This window comes from Rhagoletis zephyria, unplaced genomic scaffold (assembly GCF_001687245.7).
Source record: "Rhagoletis zephyria isolate East Lansing unplaced genomic scaffold, Rhagoletis_zephyria_1.1 Rzeph_scaffold_00151, whole genome shotgun sequence".
NCBI lineage: Eukaryota > Metazoa > Arthropoda > Insecta > Diptera > Tephritidae > Rhagoletis > Rhagoletis zephyria.
In genome coordinates, this window is record NW_016157235.1 from 143,592 (window position 1) to 165,516 (window position 21,925).

At 34.2% G+C, this 21,925-nt stretch overlaps 1 protein-coding gene across 11 annotated transcripts in view; it reads right to left on the minus strand.

The window, feature by feature from the left end:
- Positions 1-21,925, minus strand: part of Syt1 (Synaptotagmin 1) — a 388,134-nt gene that overhangs the window by 102,646 nt on the left and 263,563 nt on the right. For 10 of the 11 annotated variants that reach the window (XM_017639446.1, XM_017639397.1, XM_017639432.1 and 7 more), the window contains one exon: positions 8,903-9,017. The exons of the other annotated variant lie outside the window; for it this stretch is intronic. In XM_017639446.1, the coding sequence (XP_017494935.1) occupies positions 8,903-9,017 (115 nt within the window). The remainder of the gene's footprint in view (positions 1-8,902; positions 9,018-21,925) is intronic. 11 annotated transcript variants of the gene reach the window in all.

Genomic DNA, 21,925 nt, shown 5'->3' on the forward strand with positions numbered 1-21,925 from the left:
AACTATATATCAGTAGCTTTTATGCAAAACGAACAAAGAAGCAACGGAATATGTTGTTCTCGTCGCCTACCTGAGTGGTTTGCAGTTCTGGTTTACAATAAAAGTGGGCATATTTGAGGGGCAGGGCTAGGCATACATACATATATCTCCACAGATATCAATGTGCAGTATGGTCCCATGATTTTCAGAAATACGGTTTACGGTTGGCGTAGCCGATTGATGCTGGGATGAAGCCATACATATGTGGCATGAAAGTATATTGGATCTTTATCTTATCTTTATTGGAACTTAACATTTTACGAGTTATATGTATGTATGTATATCTTGCGCGTCTTTGATCTCTTTCGAGGTACAAGGAAATTTTATCCACTCCATTTTAGAATTACTAAAGAGTTTTCGCTCTCGACGATGTTTGAATTTAAATTTTTTTGTTCCAGTGGAAGATGTAAGTACATATGTATGCATGTATGTACATGACTTGACTTTGAAGAAAGCTTCAGCTGAATAAGCTGAAGTTTTTGAAATGAGCTTGTGAGTTTGAGCTCAAGCATTTTCATGCATACCAAATCATAATTAAGGATGTCATTCTGCGTTGGCTAGCAAAGCGTTGTCAAAGACTGAGCTGGAAGCTGGAGTATAAAGTCGGCTGATTTGATAGTTAATCAATCAATAATAGATGTCATGTTTTTTGTTAACATTTCTTTTGAAGAAAAAACACAAACTTGTATTTTGACAACTCCTTAACTACATATGGTCAATTACTTTTTAAATCGTATACATGTAAAAAAAATTACATTTTTGAAAGAGCCGAAAAATTTTATTTTGACCCTTTCCTGGAAATTTAGTCATAGGTGTCGGGAATTTATTAACAATATTATTTGGAGATATGAAGGTTTTCAGTTTGGATGATTTACGATGATTTATAGAACTTTGCCGCATTCAAAACTCAATATCTATGGCTCCACTAACTGTACCGTATCCGTTTATATTTTGTTAAAAAGATGAATATATTTGCTAGATAATAGCGTATTATTAGTATTTTAATTTATATATATAATAACGATTTAATATTAAAAATAATAATTACACAGTCGCCCTCACAATGAACACTAATAATAGAATAAACATGTATATATGTATAATATCTGATACACTTAAAAAAAAACATTTTTTAATATGGAGCCTCTTATATACTACGTTTATGCGTAGGTCATTCGTAGGGAATTCGTAGAAATTTTCAAGGGTCACTGCCAGCTGGTAACCACGGTTGCACTTCAAAAATAAAAGATTTTTTAATTACTTACTTAAAGTGGACAACAAAACGTGACCTATACAAATGTCCATATGTGTATTTCATCCTATTCTGTTTTTCTTCAACATGCACTTACATTTTTGTGTGGTAGTTACTGTCGATAGTTACAGGCGCTGTAGATGAGTGGTAGAAGGTGCGTACTAACACTCCGTGGGGCATGGGTTCGATCACTATTCGGTTATTCTAACAGCGGTCGCCCGAGGCAATGGCAAACCTCCAAGCGTGTTTCTGTCATGAAAAAGTTTCTCATAAAGTACATTTGCCATTCGGAGGCGGCGTAAAACTCTAGGTCCCTCCATTCGTGTAGCAACATCGAGATACACTCCAAAAATTGGAGTAGAAGTTCGGCCAAAGGCTTAGCAAAAGTGTAAGCGTCAAAATATTGCTATTATGATAATAGTTACTGTCGGGTTCGACAATGGTTGCGACTGGGTTAATTGTTACTTTTAACTGTGCAATTAAAACCTTATTGTAATTACTTATTTAATCAATTAACAATTTGATTGAAAAATTTATTGACTAACGCCCAAAACTAGAAACCAGTGATTAGTATCTAGCAACCATGGACACAGGACCGGTTCTAGAAGCAACGATGCCCGGGACGTAAATGGAACGAGGCGCCCTTTGATAATAATGTTTATCACCTTGGTTTCTTTTTCTTATAGGATTATAAATGTATTGCAAAAACAGTCGAAATTTAAGAATTTTTTATTTTTATTATAATCAAAGTTTTCAAATATCAATTACAAAATGTTTACTTTGCGTACTTTGGCTTTAGCAAATTTTTCAAAGGTTATGGACAAGTAAATCTGAGTGGCAATCTCGTTTTCGATAGATGAGATACGTAGCTAAAGCATTTAATCTTTCTTGGGACATAGTTACGGTGACCATCCGTCTTTTATTTTAAAGGACAGTCCTTTATTTTAACCCCCTGTCCTTTATAATTTTTTTCAAAATAAAGGACGCATTTTGTCCTGTAAACTGTCCTTTAAATCAGCTATATTTTTCAGAGGTAAATTTTTAAACACATGATGATTTGTGAATTTTTATTTTATTGTTTTGATTTGTTAGTGCAAAATGCAGAAAAGTGGCAATTTTGAAGAAAATGTCTTCTCCTGTTCCAGTTAATAAATGATACATAACAACGACTAGTTGAAAACCAAAATAAAGTTTTTTTTGTTTTTAGTAAAAATTGGTTGAAAAATGAAGACTACGGTGAATTCTGAACACTAAATTCCAATTTTGAACCACTGTGTGCTGGCTTCGGCGTGCAATATGAATTATGTTAAACGCATTTTGGCAGCAAAGGATGGCGAAATCCTTGAAAAGGATTTGGCTTAATTTTTCAGAATCGGTTAATTAACTGGTAAATATCTGATTTAAATTACAATATTTGTAAGGTACTTTAACATATAAGTTATATGTACGTATTCCCAAATCATTTTGAAAAAAATGTCCTTTATTTTACGTTGGTTAATATGGTCACCGTAGACATAGTATATCTTAAGTACGTCTTGATGAGCTTCTATTTCGAAAAACTTTGCTCCCCGCTGACAACAGTCACTGGCAACAGTCACTTGAAAAGTCAAGGGAATCCTGAGGGAAATCCAAACATTAGGAAAGACAAGGATGACATTTTTCTTGACGATAAATTGAAGAACCTCCAATGGCAGTTTGATGACTGCAGGTTTAATACGCTGTAATTGTTTTAACTCTTCTTAAAGCTCCAATCCATTTATATCTGAATCCTCTTCAGTTGTGAGAGCGGTGCTCAACTCAGAATTACGATACGCGGTTTTGTACTTTAAACGACGATACATAAAAATTCATATCTAAACAATCATAGGTATGGAAGCTATACCCTACATAGTACCAATCTAAGTGATTTTCACTGCTGTGTGATCGGTATGTAAACCGGTACCACAATTTAATGGGCTTAGCTTTTTACATAAAGAAGATATATCGCAAAAACTGGTATCTGAACAATCAGTGGTATAGGAGATAAAGCTTATAAGCATAGGTTTTGACGATTTTCTGAGAAGACTTTTTATTATTATTATTTAAAAAATGACTTACGAAATTTATCGGGTTTAGCTATCCAAATAAAGGAGTTTTACAGTAAAACCCCATATCTGAACAATCAGTGGTATAGGAGATAAAGCTTATAAGCATAGGTTTTGACGATTTTCTGAGAAGACTTTTTATTATTATTATTTAAAAAATGACTTACGAAATTTATCGGGTTTAGCTATCCAAATAAAGGAGTTTTACAGTAAAACCCCATATCTGAACAATCAGTGGTATAGGAGATAAAGCTTATAAGCATAGGTTTTGACGATTTTCTGAGAAGACTTTTTATTATTATTATTTAAAAAATGACTTACGAAATTTATCGGGTTTAGCTATCCAAATAAAGGAGTTTTACAGTAAAACCCCATATCTGAACAATCAGTTGTATGGGAGCAATAAATCGGTTATAGTGACCCGATCTTTGTTCATTTTACTGTAAACTTTCTGTTGATAATGTGTGAAAATAGTGCGAAATTTCATGTTTTAAGATGCATAAATGGAAAAGTTATAACGAAAAATCTCATAACTGAACAATCAGTTGTATGGAGGCTATAGGTTATAGCGACCCGATATTCGCCATTTTCACTAAGTATTATTTTGATAATGGGTGGAAATATTGCGAATGTTCATGTAAATGGAGGAGTTATCAGAAATCTCATATCTGAACAATCAGTTGTATGTATGGGAGCTATATGTTATAGTGGTCCGATTATTCGGGTTCCGACAAATGATTAATATATTATAAAAATACACCTACCTACCAAATTTCATCCGAATATCTCGAAAACTGGCACACTAGATTGCATACAAACAGACGGACAGACGGACATGGCTAAATCGACTCAGCTCGACGTTCTGATCATTTAAGTATACATTATATTGGGTCTATCTCTTCTTATTCTAGTACTTACAAACATCGGACCAAATGAAAGGTATACAAATAATGGAAGATGGAACATCCGATTATTTTGTTTTGCCTTGCTGTTCGTTTTCGTCTCAACCAAACATAAAAAACTGCTTATTTCATACAATATTCTTAAAGAAGATTTTGTGAATTTGCGGAGATTCCGGATATTATCGGGAAAGGATTTTGGTCCCGCACAGCCCGCAAAATTTTTAAAGACCGAATTTCGAATCCCGCCACGTTTTACGGACTTAAAAAGGGAGAAAGGTTATCAATTCAACGGAATATTTGTTCTTGTTAGGTATGTTACCTGATAACTTTCGACCAAGTTTTGGATTATTCTTTTTTATCGGTTGTGCTTTTTGCTTAAAAACTACTTGTTTTTCTCTAATTTTGAGTGTGACGTGCACAGCTGTTACACAGCTGGACGAATCTGGAGTCATGGCGGATATTGTATTACAGACACGCTTTTTCAGGTTAGGAAAAAATCCTGACGTAATGGAGCAAAACGAACTTCAGATTCGTGTTTAGCGAAAGGATAGTCTGATCCCCGAACCCTCACCCTTTTTTTGAGTGTCTTTTTCCACTGTACGACGGGCCGCCGACCGAATTGGGAAATACCTCTCCGAGCCGTTCGCCACCAAACGGTTTTTCAGACAGGGCGACTCGCTTTCATGTAACTTCTTTAATCTGCTGTTGGAGAAGATAACAGTGAAAAGAGTGATTGCGATTTTTAAACCACAGTGATTTTTTATGACTATTGCGATCGCTAGTTCTTTTAATAGAATATAAATGTTAATAGTTAGATCTAACAAATGATGACAAATCAGTGTTGGTACATGTAGGGATAATTCGCTACCCGTAGGGATTTAAATGGAAAATATGAAAAGAGGGAAAAGCTTCATTTATTCGCTCAAAAAGTGCCATATTTCACTTTATTTTTTATTAATATTTGCAGCCATCTTTACTCGTTGATACAAATTTTGAAATAAAAAACTGAAACAAAATTAACGCGATCAAGCATATCAAACTCCGTACTTGAAAATGTCCATTTAAAACAACTGTGGAAAGGTAATGAAAAAACGCAATATACATACGAACATATTTACAATGATAATTAAAAGTTGTAAAATCACCCTTTCTACCATGATAGAAAAAATCGTCATCCCCACCTTCTGTTGACTAGCTATTGTCAGATGTGATTTTCATTCAGAGTAGAAAAATCACCAATTATTGATATTGTGGCTGCGATTTTTAAATCACAGTGATAAAATCACCAGTAGTGAAATATCACTCATCACTAGAAAATAATAAGAGCTGCAGAACTGAGCCGCTCAGGAACAATATTTTATAAGAGCGCGCAATTGGTGAAAAAAAACCGCGAAGTCTGTTCTGCCTTTTCCAAGTTGGATAAGGAAGCAAAGTGCATGGGTTCGGTGGTATACGAGGACAAGACGAAGTACCTCCTGTCATCAAATAAACAGTCACCGCATTCGTCTTGGCTCCCACCGGCAAAATTGCTTGCGAACACGCGTCAAGGCCAAAATGTACGCTGTTATTTAGCAAATATTTTAACTTAAGAAAAAAAAATGGGTACGATATGATTAGTATAACCAAAGATATTGAGTTTTAAATGTGACGAAGTTTGTTAAATCATTCAAACTCACAACCTTCATATCTCTGAAAGAAAATTTTTTTCGACTATATCCGGAAATATTTATTTCCTTATTTCGTGCATACAACTTTATATACATGAAATGTTTTAGCCGAATCTAAATCAGAGTGTCCAGATTTGGCGATTTAGCGCCAATTTGGCGATTTTTTTTATATTTGCGCGTAAAAATTTAGGATATCGCCATTGGCGATTGTTGGCGATTTTTTCCTTCAAATAAATTTTTTACAATTATAAAAATATACAAAACTTAGTTTTCAACGATAACTTTACAGACGACCCTAATGAACTGCGTGATAAACTTGTCTTAAGTATATTGAAAGACTGTCAAAAATGTTTAATCATCGAAGAACTTTTGAAACTAGGTAATCGTCAATTAAATACTTTTAAAAAAAGCTTTGATTTTTTCACCAGAAAAGTTTTTGAATCATAAGAGGGCGAGTTTCAGGGATCTGCCAATTAACTATTTGACTTTGAAGGAAAGAGAAGCTGTGGAAACTGAATATTTAAATCTTTTAACTTTCCCATGGAATAACTTTTCTCAGAACGGCATTCCATCCGACTCTGAAAAATTTTGGATAATTGCTTACGGAGTGAAAACCGCAACAGGCAATAAAATGTTTGAAAATATAAGTAAAGTAGCCTTCATATTATTATCCTTGCCGCACTCAAATGCTTTTGTTGCGCGCGTTTTTTCCGTAAGGAATTCAACAAAAAACTTAGATTCGAAATAGGATTCAATAGTTCGAATGAAATCTTATATGAAGGCTAATAGTTTCTGCTACAAAACGTTTCCTATATCAAACAGTATGTTATCAAGGTTGAATAGCTCAACATATGAAAACAACACAAATGTAAATGATTCAGACGCTATAGGTGATTTTGAAGAAATTGTGGAAATAGCTGATCTCGCCTTATTATAGCTTTTTATTTTATTTTTAGCCGATCGCTTAAAAGCGGATTGTGCGATTAATCAATTAATATGAGTTATAATAAATTTAATAATTGCGCAGTCCAATTGCAAAATGTGTTGATACAAATATTTTTAAAAAGTATGTTTGTACATCATTATTATATAAGTTGTTTGTGTTATTTATTATTACCCTGAAGGTATTATATTCGTTTTTGGTTCTAAGAACTATATTACAACAAGATCTTATTTTTAAAATAAAATAGTCGATTTCATCAATTTTATAAAAAAAAATGCGATTTTTGGCGATTATTTTCACAGAAATTGCGCTTTTTTTAAACAATCTGGACACCCTGATCTAAATTATGAAATCAAAAAGCACATACGTATATATACATGCATGCATATGAATATGCAGAAAGATATATATAATTTAAAAATATGTATATAGAATTTAAATATATGGGGCGTTCCATACCAAACCGGACGGGGTTTACATTTCATGTGTTTGATTTATTTCAAATTTTTAGAGTTGATGCATAAACATAAACAATAAAACAATGTGAAATTTTAGTAATACATTTTTACAAACTTTACAGCACAAAAACAAAACAAATCTATTTAGTAGTTTTCCAAATATCTCGAGAACGGGGCGAGGAAAAAATTTGAAAAAAATCACACATCCACACATCAAAATTCTCTATGAAAAGAAGTATTCATTTTTTTTCTAGACACATTTTTCATATGCAAATTTTTTGATAAAAAAATTAGTTTTTGAAAATATGCCATCTCAAAAACAATTTAAAAAAAATCACAATGGTGGCGCTGAGTATTGCGCAATATTTAAGTATAGTATTATAAGGTGCACTCTGTAATAATTTGAGTTATGCATTTTTTTTTTTTACACCGAAGTTCAAAAAGCCGTCTGCATAAAAAATATTAAAAATCAACGCAATTTTGCAGTAGCTTAAAACTTGCACGTTATTTTACTAAAACATAATGGGCTACAAGACTACATACTCCAAAAAATTCTAAAAACAATTAAAAAAATTTGTAAATTTTTAATGTACTCATCTTACTCAACTTCGGTGCAAAAAAAAAATCATAACTCAAATTATTGTAGAGTGCACCCCATAATAATATACTCAAATATTGCGCAATACTCAGAGCTATCATTGTGATTTTTTTATATTTTTTTTGAGATGGCATATTTTCAAAAACAATTTTTTTGATCAAAAAATTTGTATGCAAAAAATTTTTCAAGAAAATTTGTTTTCTTTAAATATTTGTTTTCATAGAGAGTTTTGATGTATGTATGTGTGATTTTTTTTTTAACTTTTTCAGCGCTCTGTTCTCGTGATATTTGGAAAACTATTAACTCGATTTGATTTGTTTTTGTGCTATAAAGTTTTTAAAAATCTATGAATCAAGCTCACATTTCACATTTATTTATTATTTATGTTTATGCATCAACTCTAAAAATTTGAAACAAATCAAACACATGAAGTGTGAACCCCGTCCTTTTTGGTATGGAACGCTCCATACATAGAATTTAAATATGTGTATATATATTTTAAACCCCTAATTTGATTAGATATCATTATCAAAACGCCTAATACTAGATTTAATTAATAAAAATAATTTCAACAAGTGTGCAATCAACTTTAAATATTTAGCATAGATAATGTTTAATTGAATGCTTTCTTTTTTATCAAAGAAAGTGAAAATTACATAAATGTAGCATGCATTAAAACTTCAGAAAAAATCTATCAATAGTAAAAATTGTAAACAAAGATAAAGCAATACTTAAATATTGGACGAAACACTTAGAACTTATCGGTTATTCGCATACTCAAAGACCGATGCAAAGATCGACAGTTTTACGCGCAGTATGAATTACCTACATGTTTAGTAACTTTTACTTTTCTTTTAACAGCAAAATTACAAAACTTGCATTTTTAGTTATACATATGAATGTATATATTTCGAAAACTGTTGAAAACTTTGCATCGTATTGGTGCCACAATACATTACCAGACAATCCGCCGACGTCCATCTTTTTCAAGTTCTTTGCTTCTAGAATGACTACAGTTAGTTTGCCAGCGGTTGGTACATAACGCAGTGAGAAGCAGATGTCACCAAGCTTTTCCTAAAGGTATAAAGAATTTTTGTTTAAGTTTTAGAGGAAATAGAATGAGCAAGAGAGAATGAAAGGCAAACGATTTTATTATTAAATGTTTAATTTTTTGAAAATATGTATGTAAAAAGAGTCTTTTCTCATAATTAAAATATTAACACTAGTACACAACATACATATGAATTATCGGTTGGGTACATATGTACATACACATCAATATGGCTTTTATACATTAATATTTGTAGGTAAATATGTATATTTCTAAGCTTATATAGCAGCATATTCGTTTTGACTGCAGTAGATACAGTATACAGATTAAGTTATTTGGTAAAAATGTTGAACACATACACACCCAAAAACACTAAATTACACACATATATAAATATAGTTCCACAATTCGAGCTTTCACACTGCTATGGTACTTTATTTTAACTACGTACATATGTATAAGAGGTGTTTTTAAAAATTAAAACATTTCTGGGTGGTTGGACTGAGATATTTCTGTTCCTTTCAACCTAACAATAGCTGGGATGATATTTACTGGAAATTGGATAATGAAAAGTCGGCGCGAAAATCAAGTAATTTTGAGCATGTACATATCTACTAAAAATATTTTCCACGTTTTACCAATTTGATTTGAGTGTGCTCGCCTTTTTAAAAAAAGGTGGCCATATTCAGAACTAAACGTGAATCATTAGCAGAATAAACACATAAGACTGATTCAAAACAAATCGGCTAACGTTTTTTTTAATAGCCCCTCTTCCATACCCCCGGGGATGTCAAAAGATGCCTGTTAAAAGAGCAACCCTTTATATTAAGTTTAAAAGGCCGCGCATCGCGGATTTCTATTTTCCATATAAATTACTTGGAAAAAAAATAGTTTTTAACTCTGAAATTTGTTTCTACGCTCTCGTATCATTTTTTGACAAATAAAAAAACTGGAATGATTAATTAATTTGTCTGTAGCTATCAGTCCTATAGGAGAGTGATGTATACAATGTTTATGGAGAATTTTATTAGCTTTGCCTTGACGTATCTCATTTTAAGATTGTTAAATTGGTTCGTAAGATATACGTGATTAAGTGGAACCACTTTTTGTTTTAAGCTGAATAACGGTAAATTGCAAATATCTCGAAAACGTATCCATAGAAAATAAAATTAACTCCATTTTCGGAATCACCCAGCAACTCTACATAGAAATTGGTTAGTGGCATCCATTAAACATTTTTGCTGTAAACCAGTGTACTTATTATTGAATATTTATTAAGTAAAAAAATTTAGATTTTGCACAAATAATCTTCTAAAACAATGACTATTTTAAAGTTTTTTATTGTTGTTTTAGAAGAATATTAATAATGACATAAATTTAACTTTCAGTTTGAGTAAAGGTTTTTATATCTACACACGTATCCTCTGGGTAGCGACACCCATTTGGGAGCCACGTCAAAACGCCGACCAATGAAAGCAATAAATATACCTCGGATGAGACCCCCTTTTGATAGTGACTACGGCATACGTATAAAGGACTATAATTTAGGGCATGCACTAAGAATTTCCGGACCCTTAATGGGGAAGTTGGCGCTGACTGGCTGGTTGATGTTTTCGGGAAGGCAAGGGCTGACATCACCGTCTTCCAAGGAATACGATAGACGGGGCAATACACAGAAATCGTCAAGCCGTGCGACGTCTGCTACAGCTTCTGGGAGATAGTCTCTGTGGCCGAGTACTGTCGTTTAGCCCGGCGGACGAACGTCTAACAACAATACGCAGCAAAGCAAGATTCTTCAACATCTCGCTCATTTCCGCCTATGAACCGACGAAGGAAAAGTACGAGGCGTCCAAAGATACCTTCTATGAGCGTTAGGAGCGTATATACGGGCGCTGCCCTCGTCACGATAAAATCGTACTTGGTTATTTCAATGCCAAGGTGGGCAAGGAAGGGAATTTTGGCGCCAGTGTCGGAAAATTCAGCTCCCACCGTGAAACTTCCGATAACGGAATGGGGCAGATCGACTTCACCGGGCCCGAAACAACAGACGACGATTTATTCGCCACTCGACTCTCACACACGTTTTCTGAGAGAATTCTTCAACAAACCCACACACGCGAGCTATGGAACACCATTTCCTGTTCATTAAGTGCCGCCACCGAAGAAGTAGTCGGATTTCAGCGAGCGTCATAGAACAACTGGTGCGAAGAGGAATGCCAAGAAGCTGCAAAAAAATATGCTGCCTACAGGGCCACGCTGCGATCGGGCGCAATGCGGGCCATGTGTAACAGTTATAGGGAACTGAAGAAGGAAGTGAGGTATTTGCCGCAATAAGAAGAGATGGGCCGAAAGATGTGAGTGCGAAGAGCTTGAGATGCTGGCCGACAGAAAAAACGGCCGAAAATCTTATCAGACATACGGAGGGTTTCAAGACCAAGGCGAACTCCTGTTAGAACAATCAAGGGGATGTTCCACCGCCTGACTATGACGAGGTACGATTAGCAATTACGCGGCTGAAAATAAAATTGGTCCTGGAGGTGAGGACCTGCCAACTGAGCTATTCAAGTACGGCGGCGGGGAGTTGATAAACTCTTATGCGGAATATGGTCAGATAAACGCATGCCCGAATTTAAGTGCGCTCTGCCCAACCCACAAGAAAGGCGTTCTCTCCATACGCGCCAACTACCGCGGGATCAACGTTCTAAGCATAGATTACAAGGTCTCATCGAGCGAATTGTGTGAATCAAATCTTGGAAAAGACTCGCGAGATTCGGATCGACACACACTATCTATTTTTCTATTTAAAATCCGCTTTCGCCAGCATGAAAGTAGTTATCTTTATGTCGCGCGGTCTGTCTTTGTTAACTCCGCAAAACTAGCACGGCTGTATAAAATGACGCTGAGCAATACAACCTGCTCCGTCAGATTTGGGAAGGATCTCTCCGATCCGTTTGCTTACAAACGGGTTTCCAGACAGGGCGACTCCCTTTGTGTGGTTTCTTTACGCTGATAAGTGTTGTCACTTCAAAAACCCAATAAGTGCTAGATTAGTAATAAAAATAGTGGTAGATCTCTACAAAGTGTGGTAGAATATTTGTAAACTTTCTGTTCGTCGAATTACACTACATTAACGTAAAAATTTTCCAAAAAATATATATATCAGGCCATGAAGTACTATTCAAATGTACATAGATAAACTGCATTCTAAGTTTTGTCCTATCGCCTCATTTTGTTTTCCCACTCACATAGATATTGTCGGAATTTCCAAGAAACACTTTTATAGAAACGACTCATGTCCTTAACGATTGGCCTGTTTAAGTTTTCAGGCATAGTGCGCAAAGCTTTTTCAAAAATGTTATTTTGCGACTTTATTGTGCGAATTTGTGTTATTGTTTTTTTTTAGCCATTTAGACGATAATTAGTTCAGAGTTATATTTAGGTGTCCTTTTATGGGTCCCCAATGAAAAATATTTCCCTAAGCCGTGGTACAAAGCTAAAATGAATGTGGTGCAAGCAAATTTTGGGAAAGCGCTCATAGCCGCTTTTAATTTTCCTTTTCAACGTTTAAAAAATCTTGAGTGGAGTGGTTTGCACATATTTCACTATACCCCTGTCTCTTGCATAGTATCTAATGTTTTTTGCTTCCTTTGCACTTTATTGTCATTATATGCTGTGATTTTGCAGAGAGATCAAGCAATTTATGATTCTTGTAACGGTCTCATTTCGCTGCTATGTGAAACATTTTTTCGCACTCGTGGGCTATCCTTTTAGTGTTTTCCTATTCTTTAAAGTCGACATTTCCTTTGTAAATAAAGTTTTTTTTAAGTCTCATAGAGAAAAAATTAAAAAGCACGTTATTTTTCGTGACATTGAGTTTCGGTATATAAAATTTACAAGAAAATTTTCAGAGCTCGTTCGCTTTCAAGGAAATTATTTCAGCATTATAATATACAACGAGGTAATTTTTAGTGTAATGCTTGTTAAGATTGCGCAGATTTTGATATACTCAGTTTGGTTTACCAGAATTTTTTAAAATCTGCTTAGAAATTGTCTGCATTTCATTCCGCATACGTTATAAAACGTACATATGTTATTTTTAATTTGTTCTACTTTATTTCTTCCTACAGCAACAGGGGTTTTCGCTTGTTGAAGCTTTATCGTCGTTCGCTAAAAATTTTTGAAAAACTTTACAAAAGTCGTCAGTGTCCAATTGCGTAAGTCAAAATTTTACAAATGTTTGACGTGTTAAAAATGTTTCTTCTTTCAGTTGCGTTCATAGTGATTGTGCATCCTTCGGTGGCAGTTTTCTTGCGCCATTCACAATAGATAATCAAAATATAAAAGTCTTAACCTTGATTTGCTCCTCAAAAAACCTTACGTTCCTTACCCTCTTGTGTAGATTTTTACACATGTGTATGTATTTTTCAATGTCTGATGTTAATATGCGAAATAACTTTTTAACTGCAAGTCAATTTATTCATGCGAAAGATGAATAAATAATACTAAAGATGTATAAGGGTGTTTTCGTTTCTACCGAAAAATCTCGCCTTATCCATTGAGCCTTTTTCTTTTCGCGTTCGATTCTAAAATAATATAAAAACCGAATTTTGTGTTCGTTTCTTGAAATATCACGCTCTTGTAAGACACTTTATCTGCACTTTGAAGCTTTGTCAGGGGAGATAGTTGCCATGAAAATGAGATGGTGGATTAAAAGGACAATATTATTGATTGCATGAGCTTGACACGGACAAGAAGACGAAACATGCCTTTCTACAGGGTTGAGTGTAACATCAAACACATATTGCATCGTGGAAGGCAACATTAGGTACTTTTCTGATTTATCAAAATTTAAACAAACTGAAAACTTCACTGCGCTCGTTCTACTTTTGTTGCCTTTGGAAATGCTTCACGGGCGATTTATCAGGAAATGTTGTATCGCCAAGAAAATCGCCTCATGTAAGTGCAGCTTATCCTTCATGAACGCAATAGAAATTTTAAAATGGTTGGCAGCACCTTCTGCTCTTCAACTAACCCAATGTTTGCAACAAATTTCCATCACGTTTAAATTCATATTGAGTAGAAAATTGGCTGTTCAACTTTGTTGAACGCAACATTTAGGAAAATTAGGTTAATAATTTTATTTCAGTAAAATTGTGGTAGATTTTGAAAATATGTGGCAGTTGTGGTAGAAGCGAAAAGTGACCCAAAATGTGGTTGATCTACCACAATTGTGGTAAAGTGGTAACACTGACTCTGATGTTGAAGAAGATAATAAGAGCCGCAGAGATGAACCGCTCAGGCACAATTCTTTACAAGAGCGTAAAATTTCTGGATTATGCCCATCGACATTATCGGTAAAAACAAGGCCTCTTCTGCAAAGCGACTGGGTGGTGAACGAGGACAAAAAGAAGTATCTCCTGTCATCAGACAAACAGTAAGAGCGTAATCGTATCGGCATCGTATTAAGTGGAATCCCATAGGAAAACGTTTCCTTCATTAAAAAAAAATCAAACAAACAGAATTTATCATATCGATGGTCAAACATTGACAGCTCATAACTAACAATTTTTCCGAAATTAAGTTATATATATGAAAGAATTGCTAAAGAAATTTTCAATCTTTTGATGCATATAACACATTTTCGGAAAAATTGTGGGTTATGAGTTGTCAATGGTTGACCATTGATATCTATATAAATATAAATAGGCAAGCAAGAATTAATTGCGAGCAATTTTCTCCTATGTTTCTTAACCGATTCGGATGGTTGTTGCCTTGTTGGAAAGGTGTTTCGGAGGAGGAGTACACAAACTTTTAATTTTTCCGATCGAGCCATGCTAGGAAATTACATTTATAGTCCGATTTGCTTCAAACTCATAACATATATTCGCTTCATAAGGATAAACACACCTACCAAAAATAACTCCAAAGTGGAGTTATGGCAAATTCAGTTCCATGTCTCATATATATCTTATCTTTTATCGTCACTAGACACGAATAAAGGCGCGAGCTCAAAAAATGACGGCGAAAAAAGACGCATAAAAAAACTTCAGCGTCAAAGACTCTTAACTCATGAAACGCTAGTGCTACATATATGTCACGCTCGAATTTCACAGACTAATAGTGTTGTTATGCTAATTTTTATTACATAACACAGATTCAAGAGTGTTACATATATTTTTCAGCTCGTACAGACACCCCTTTATAGAGGTCGAAACTTTTTATTATGGTTTTTTGTACATATCATCACTTTTAGTATCCTCCAAAATTTGGTTCCTCGGTTCCTCTATATTTCCTCCTTTGCTTTCGCGTTTAATGAGTTAAGGCTCTGTTATGCATACTTGGTATTGCTTGACAGTTGTCACATAAGGAATCTGTTAAATGAGCTTCGCGTGTAAGCGGTTACTCAACGCACAGCATTACATACGTAGAAGTCTGTTGGTGTTTGATTTCTACGTAAAAATGGTATAGCAGTGCATGCAATGCCAAGTATGCATAACAGAGCCAACATATGTACTTCGGCGAAGTTTCTCATAAGCATCTTTTTTCGCAAAATTTTTTTACGCGCCTTTTTTCGCCGTCAAAACCCTAGCGCGCCTTTATTCGTGTGTGGTGACGATATATTAATACGCAAACATAATTTTTATGGTACACTTTTGAGATATTTAATCCCCATAGATTTTCATGAAACTCATATCAGAAAAAAAGATGAGTTTGTGTAGATGTGCCGAATTTAGTTTTTAACCCCCTATGAGCCACTTTGAGTAAAATATTAAAAAAATAATATTTGCAGTCCTAATTGGTACACGTTCAGCCCGTATATCAGCTAGAGAAGCAACATGACATCTTATATAACACTTTTGAGGTACTTAATCCCCATTGATTTTCATGAAACTCATATCAAAAGAAAAAGGAGGTGGTGTAGATGTGCCAAATTTGGTTTTTAATCCTCTAAGAGCCACTTTGACCTAAATATTAAAAAAAAAAGTATTTAAAGTCCTGATTGGTAAAAGTTCAACCCGAATATCAGTTAGAGAAGCAACATGTCATCTTATATATTAATACGCAAACATAATTTTTGTGGTACACTTTTGAGGTACTTAATCCCCATTGATTTAGATGAAACTCATATCAAATGAAAGATGAGTTGGGGTAGATGTGCCGAATTTAGTTTTTAACCCTCTAAGAGCTACTTTGACCGAAATATTAATAAAAGCTATTTAAAGTACTGAATGATACAAGTTCAACCCGTATATCAGTTAGTGAAGCAACACGTCATCTTATATATTACTAGCAGGCCAGGCGAACTTCGTTCCGCCCAAAATTAATTTTTTCTATTGAAACCTTTTTGGTCCAACGTTTTCACTAACAGTTCACGTGTACGACTTTCATTGGTACATTAATCTGCTAAGATTATGGTTTGGTAGTGATTTGCCGCTTTAAATAACCTAACGAAAATGTTATGTCCGTGAAGAAGTTCTTGAAGTTCTACAATTGTGCATCATTTTATCGCAAAACTAAATAAGTTTGAAGAACTTTTTCCACTTCCCTACCTGTCGGCAACAATGATCCGGTTCAGTGAATCTGTCCTAGAAGCTTTACAGTATAGTTGGTGGCAGTTTCAAAATGGGCGTTTATCAGTATTCTACAGAAATGCCGTATACATATACGTATTTCAGACGAAATACCTTAAAAGCTTAAACGCATAATAATAATGGAAACTCGCATCCATTGGGCAAATCGTAACACAGGAGAGTTCGATATACTCAATGGTGCAACAGGACATTAACGGCACCTTTTCTCACTTGCCGATTTTTAGTAATAACTCGATTCCATTGCCACCTGGCAGCAGTTTTTGCAATAGTATTGCTCTTACCTTTACCAATACATATTTTAAATATTAGCCAAATCAAGTAATAAATAAGATTTTAGTAATAGCTCAACACAGCGCCAACTGGCGGGTTAAATTGTGAAACTTAACCATGCAGAGACCCACTCCTCCAAGTGTATGCGATTGATTTCATATACCGCAATACCAGGTTCCAGTATTCTACCATAAACACTTTCAGAGATTTGCAGTATGAAAAATTCGGTTTGTATATGAGGTACCGCGCTCCCTTTTCCAATAGATCCAATTTTTCTACAGTGGTTTGCGATTTATTTCATATATCTCGATACCAAGTTCCAGGATTCTACCATGAACACTTTCAGAGATATGCAGTATGACAAAATCGATTTGTAAGGGAGGTTCTACGCCCCCTTTACAAATGACCACAATTTTTCTCCATGAGGATGCGATTGGTTTCATATATCCCCTTACCATGTTCAAGTACTCTACCATGAACATTTACAGAGATATTAAGTATGAAAAATTCGATTTGTATGGGAGTTGCCACGCCCCCTGTATATATCGAAATCCTGTTTAGCCTATAACTATCCCTAGGACGTACGCGCCAGGTGTCCGATATTTCAAAAAAATCGGTCCAGCCCTTCTCGAGCTTTGCGAACACAAAAAAAACGGCTTTCAAAATATATATTAGTATAGACTATGCAATCGAATTTCAATACAAATCTAATTCTCCCTTCTGTTTCTATGAATTATAAAATTATTTAACCGAACGTAATTAACCCCACCTAACAATATTAGTGACCTAGACGTAGAAGCTGTGCTGATGGACCCTAAAAACGGCACAAGCAAAATAAAAAGTTGTATGAAATAAGTGATGTCGAATTTCGACCACTGAGCGATACTAGTAAATATATATCGTTGTACGGATAATTTACTTAATAAAACAATTGTATTAAAAATCTGTCAAAGCTCTAATATTTACAAAAATTAAAATCTACAAAAACCGATTATTTGTCCTTGTAAGTACATTTTCAACCTTTACTTGATTTCCGCGCCGACTTTTCGTGATCCAATTTTTACCAAATTTGATCCCAGTTATTTTTAAGTGGAAAGGAAAAAAATAGCCTAATCCAACCATCTAGAACATATTTTGAAAAATTTCCATACATCATAAAACACGCCATATGTTTGTATGTATGTACATATTTTGTTTACAAGCTGATTTGCGTTTTATATCTGCGTCTACTCGCACGTTAGTTTTTCAATTTTTGCTACTTAAATATGATATGAGCAAACGTCAAAGCTGTGAAGTTGTGTTTGTTTGTGCTCTCATTTAATATCTCATTTTGCAAGTTTTAACATTGATTAAAGTGAAAAGTATCAAGAAACTTTGGGTACAAAATTTAAATTTAAGTAAAATATCAAAATTTCTAGTGAATTTGATCAATTTAATTTAACATTATTAATTGTGTTTGCCGAGTATTTTCTTTCATATAATTATGTTCTTGTTGTGAATTGATTCTGTTTATCCATAATTACAATTGTGTTTCTTTGTGCACATTTATTTTGCTCTGTTTGTCATTTCTGCTAATTCATCCTTGTCACAGCTGTTTGCTTTGTGTTTATTAAGTGTCAAAATATAGTGCATATAAAACTGTTCGCTACATAGAATTCAAGCTAATATTTATCAGCTGATTGTTTTCTTATGCTACATCGCACTATGGGCTAAATCACATTTTTTTTGTTTAAAACCTAATATAACGAGAAGGAAAAGAGCTAGCGCAATAATTTTTTGTGTGAATAAAGTTCAAGTTATGTCGGTTAAAGGAAAACTAAAGCGAACGTCAACACGCTTTACTTGAGGGGTTAAAATGAGGGGCGAAGTTGACCATGTTCAAAAAATTTATGACCTTTCGATTTTCTTTTTGCTGTATCTCAGAGGCGAATCACGATATCGATACAATTTTTGTTTTAAATAGTAGTAAATGAAATGTACATTAAGAAAAGGCTTATTAGAATACCATCAACCCCTAAATTCAGGGTTGAAATAAGGGGTGAATGGCTAAAACCCAGAAAATTCACTGAAAAACCTTATAAAGTGTTTTTATAAATTCTTTAAGCAGTCCAGAAATGGTTTTTCTGAGATCGGGAAGGATCTGTCGGTGTTTGTTGAGAAATTTAAGCATTACGACAAAATGTTTAAGTCTTTCACATATCTAGACAACCCTCCACACTCTGCGGATAGCCGAGAAAATAAAGGTAGGCGTGTTATTAGTCCACCTAAAAAGATAGCCACTGAATATAGTCAGAAAAATCCTCCATCCCAGTCCTGGGAACTTATTAATCCTTCTTCTCCATGCCCTCAGGCATTGGAGCCTCCACTATCTAAAGCCATATCCACTATGTCTACATCTAAAAATTACAACGTCAATCAAACCCTTGATTTAACAGTGTTGCCATCAACATCTGAAGCTGAACTGTCTAACTTAGTTCCTCCGAACCATTCGGAATCCCGCATATCAGACATCATTACCAAAAAGTTGGTTGTAATTCCTCCAAAAAGATCAATCTTTGTCTCTAGATTTGCTAAAGACACTTCTTCGGATGATATAAAGTCATACATATCAACTAAAATTTGAATTAAAGATGTATTTATTCGTAAATTTAATTTTAAATACGATCGCGATATTTCATCTTTTAAAATTGATGTAGTTGCCGAAGATTTTGATTCATTACTAAATAATTCATTTTGGCCGACTGGGGCGTTTGTTTGCGAGTTTCAGTATAAACCTTATAAAAGTAATAAAATAAAATAAAATTCTTTCAAATGAATATCAAATATACAGGAGCGACCGCGAGGGCAGAATCGGCGGTGGTGCTCTTTTTGTGGTATTCATCGATACCATCCGAGGAAGTTAGTGTTTCTGTCATTGAATATACCGAATTTAAATGTGTACGTGTACAGGCTGGTAAGAGTTATGGTTATTTAACTCCTTGCTACATCCCTCCTAATTCAGCCATATCAGTATATACACAGCTGGTCTCTTTACTTGAGTCCGTAAATGCAATGCTTACGCCTTCCGACTCTATGATTGTTTTGGGTGATTTTAATCTGCCACACATTTTATGGAACATTATTGACTCCGATGTTGTACCAGTTTCAGCTAGAGATAGTTACAATGTATTTGGCTGAACTTTGCCTTAAACAAATAAATATTTGTCCAAATAGGTTTGGAAAGGTCTTGGATCTCGTTTACGTTGATGATGTTCCGAACGCCTCTATTAATCGGTGTGATCCCCTAGTTTTGCCAGAGGATGCATACCATCCCGCTCTTGAGTTAAGCTACGAAATCATAAATGAAATACATAATAATGAGTCGTATAGTTCAAGTACTAGATATGTTTTTGCGAAATCAAATTTCAAAAAAAATTAACAAAGAACTTTCAAAGTTATCTTCGCCAATATATAGAGATGACGTGGAGCGTAGCGCTGAGCACTTTAATGAAACTATTTTCAGTTTGTTTCGAAAGTATGTGCCAAAACGTAATATTGTTCATGAAGAACCAACACAATTATGGTTCACTAAAGAGCTTAAAAAATTGAAAAATAAAAAGTCGCATTCTTTTAAACTGTATAAAAGAACGGGCTTACACAGTGATTCCATAAAGTACTCGGTTTCGAGGCATAGCTACTTTGCATTAAATAAGAAATGTTATAAGTCGTATTTATGTTAAATTAAAAAGAATTTAATTATCAATTCTAAATCATTTTATGGTTTCGTAAATTCAAAGCTTAAGGCAATCAGAGGCGGATACCTTTTTCCTTCCAAATTTTCGGGGAAAATGCTACTTCCTGGGAGTTAATTGTAACCAGACATTTGTATGCGCATAAAAATATTAATGACTTGAAAAATATAATAAAAATTAAAAGGTTCAATTAAAACATTAAAAATTAAAAAGTTAAATTAAAAAATTAAAAGTTTACTGCTCCAAGCGCCCTCGCTTGACTTGAATCGTGCTAGCGAAGCCGCCAATGGCGCTGTGAATATTCTTCGTAATTATAGAGAAACTGCTGACACACATTTTTCTGATATGTTTTCAAAAGTTACCAATATCGCTAAGGAATTGGATTTTGACATTGTCCTTCCTCGGGCTAATTATCGTACGTCTAACGCTGAAGATTTTTATCGAAAGGCAATATTTATACCGCTATTGGATAATATTTTGCTCGATCTCCGAGAAAGATTGCCGAAAGAGACACTAAATATTTTTGATTTGAACTTATTACTTCCATCTAAAATTGGGGAATATAATACACCTGACGAAAAAATAATGCTATCGAACGCGTAAAATCGCTTGGAAAACGATACGAGCTTTTCTTAGAAAAAGACGGTATCAATTTGGAAAGAGAGTATAAAATGTGGTTGGAACGATGGACAAATAAGGAAATCGAAAAGCCATTCCCAAAATCAGCAGCAGAAGTTCTTGGTAAATGCGACGAATATGCCTTTCCATTGATTAACAAACTTCTACGGATTCTGGTCACACTTCCAGCTAGTAACGCTACTTACGAAAGAAGTAGTACCATGAATGAAGAAAGACTGATAGGTCTAGCACTTTTACACGTACACTTAGATATTGAAATTGACATTGAAAGGATAATATAAAGATTTGCAAAAGGAAAGCGCAAAATTGAACTTGCAATTTAAATTATTGCAATAAAAATTCTGAATAAGTTAAGTTACTTAATTACATCCTTCATTTTACCAACACTGTAAGCAAAAAATAACTATTTATATGTATTAGTGTTCGCCCAGCGGTTGAAATTCAACCGCTAAAATTAAGGATAGTTTATGTGAGTTGAGTTGAGCTGAAATAAAGTTAGTTGGAATGGGTTAAGTGGACGGGAGTTTAGCTTAGTACTTAGCATAACATAATATACACAATATAACATCGCACATTCTTCAGTTGTATTTTATTTTTATCCCTATCACTTTCTTCCTCTCTATCTTTGTCTCTATCGCTTTTAATGTTTATGTTTATATTTATCTTCACCTTCATGTTCATGTTTAAGTTCATGTTCAA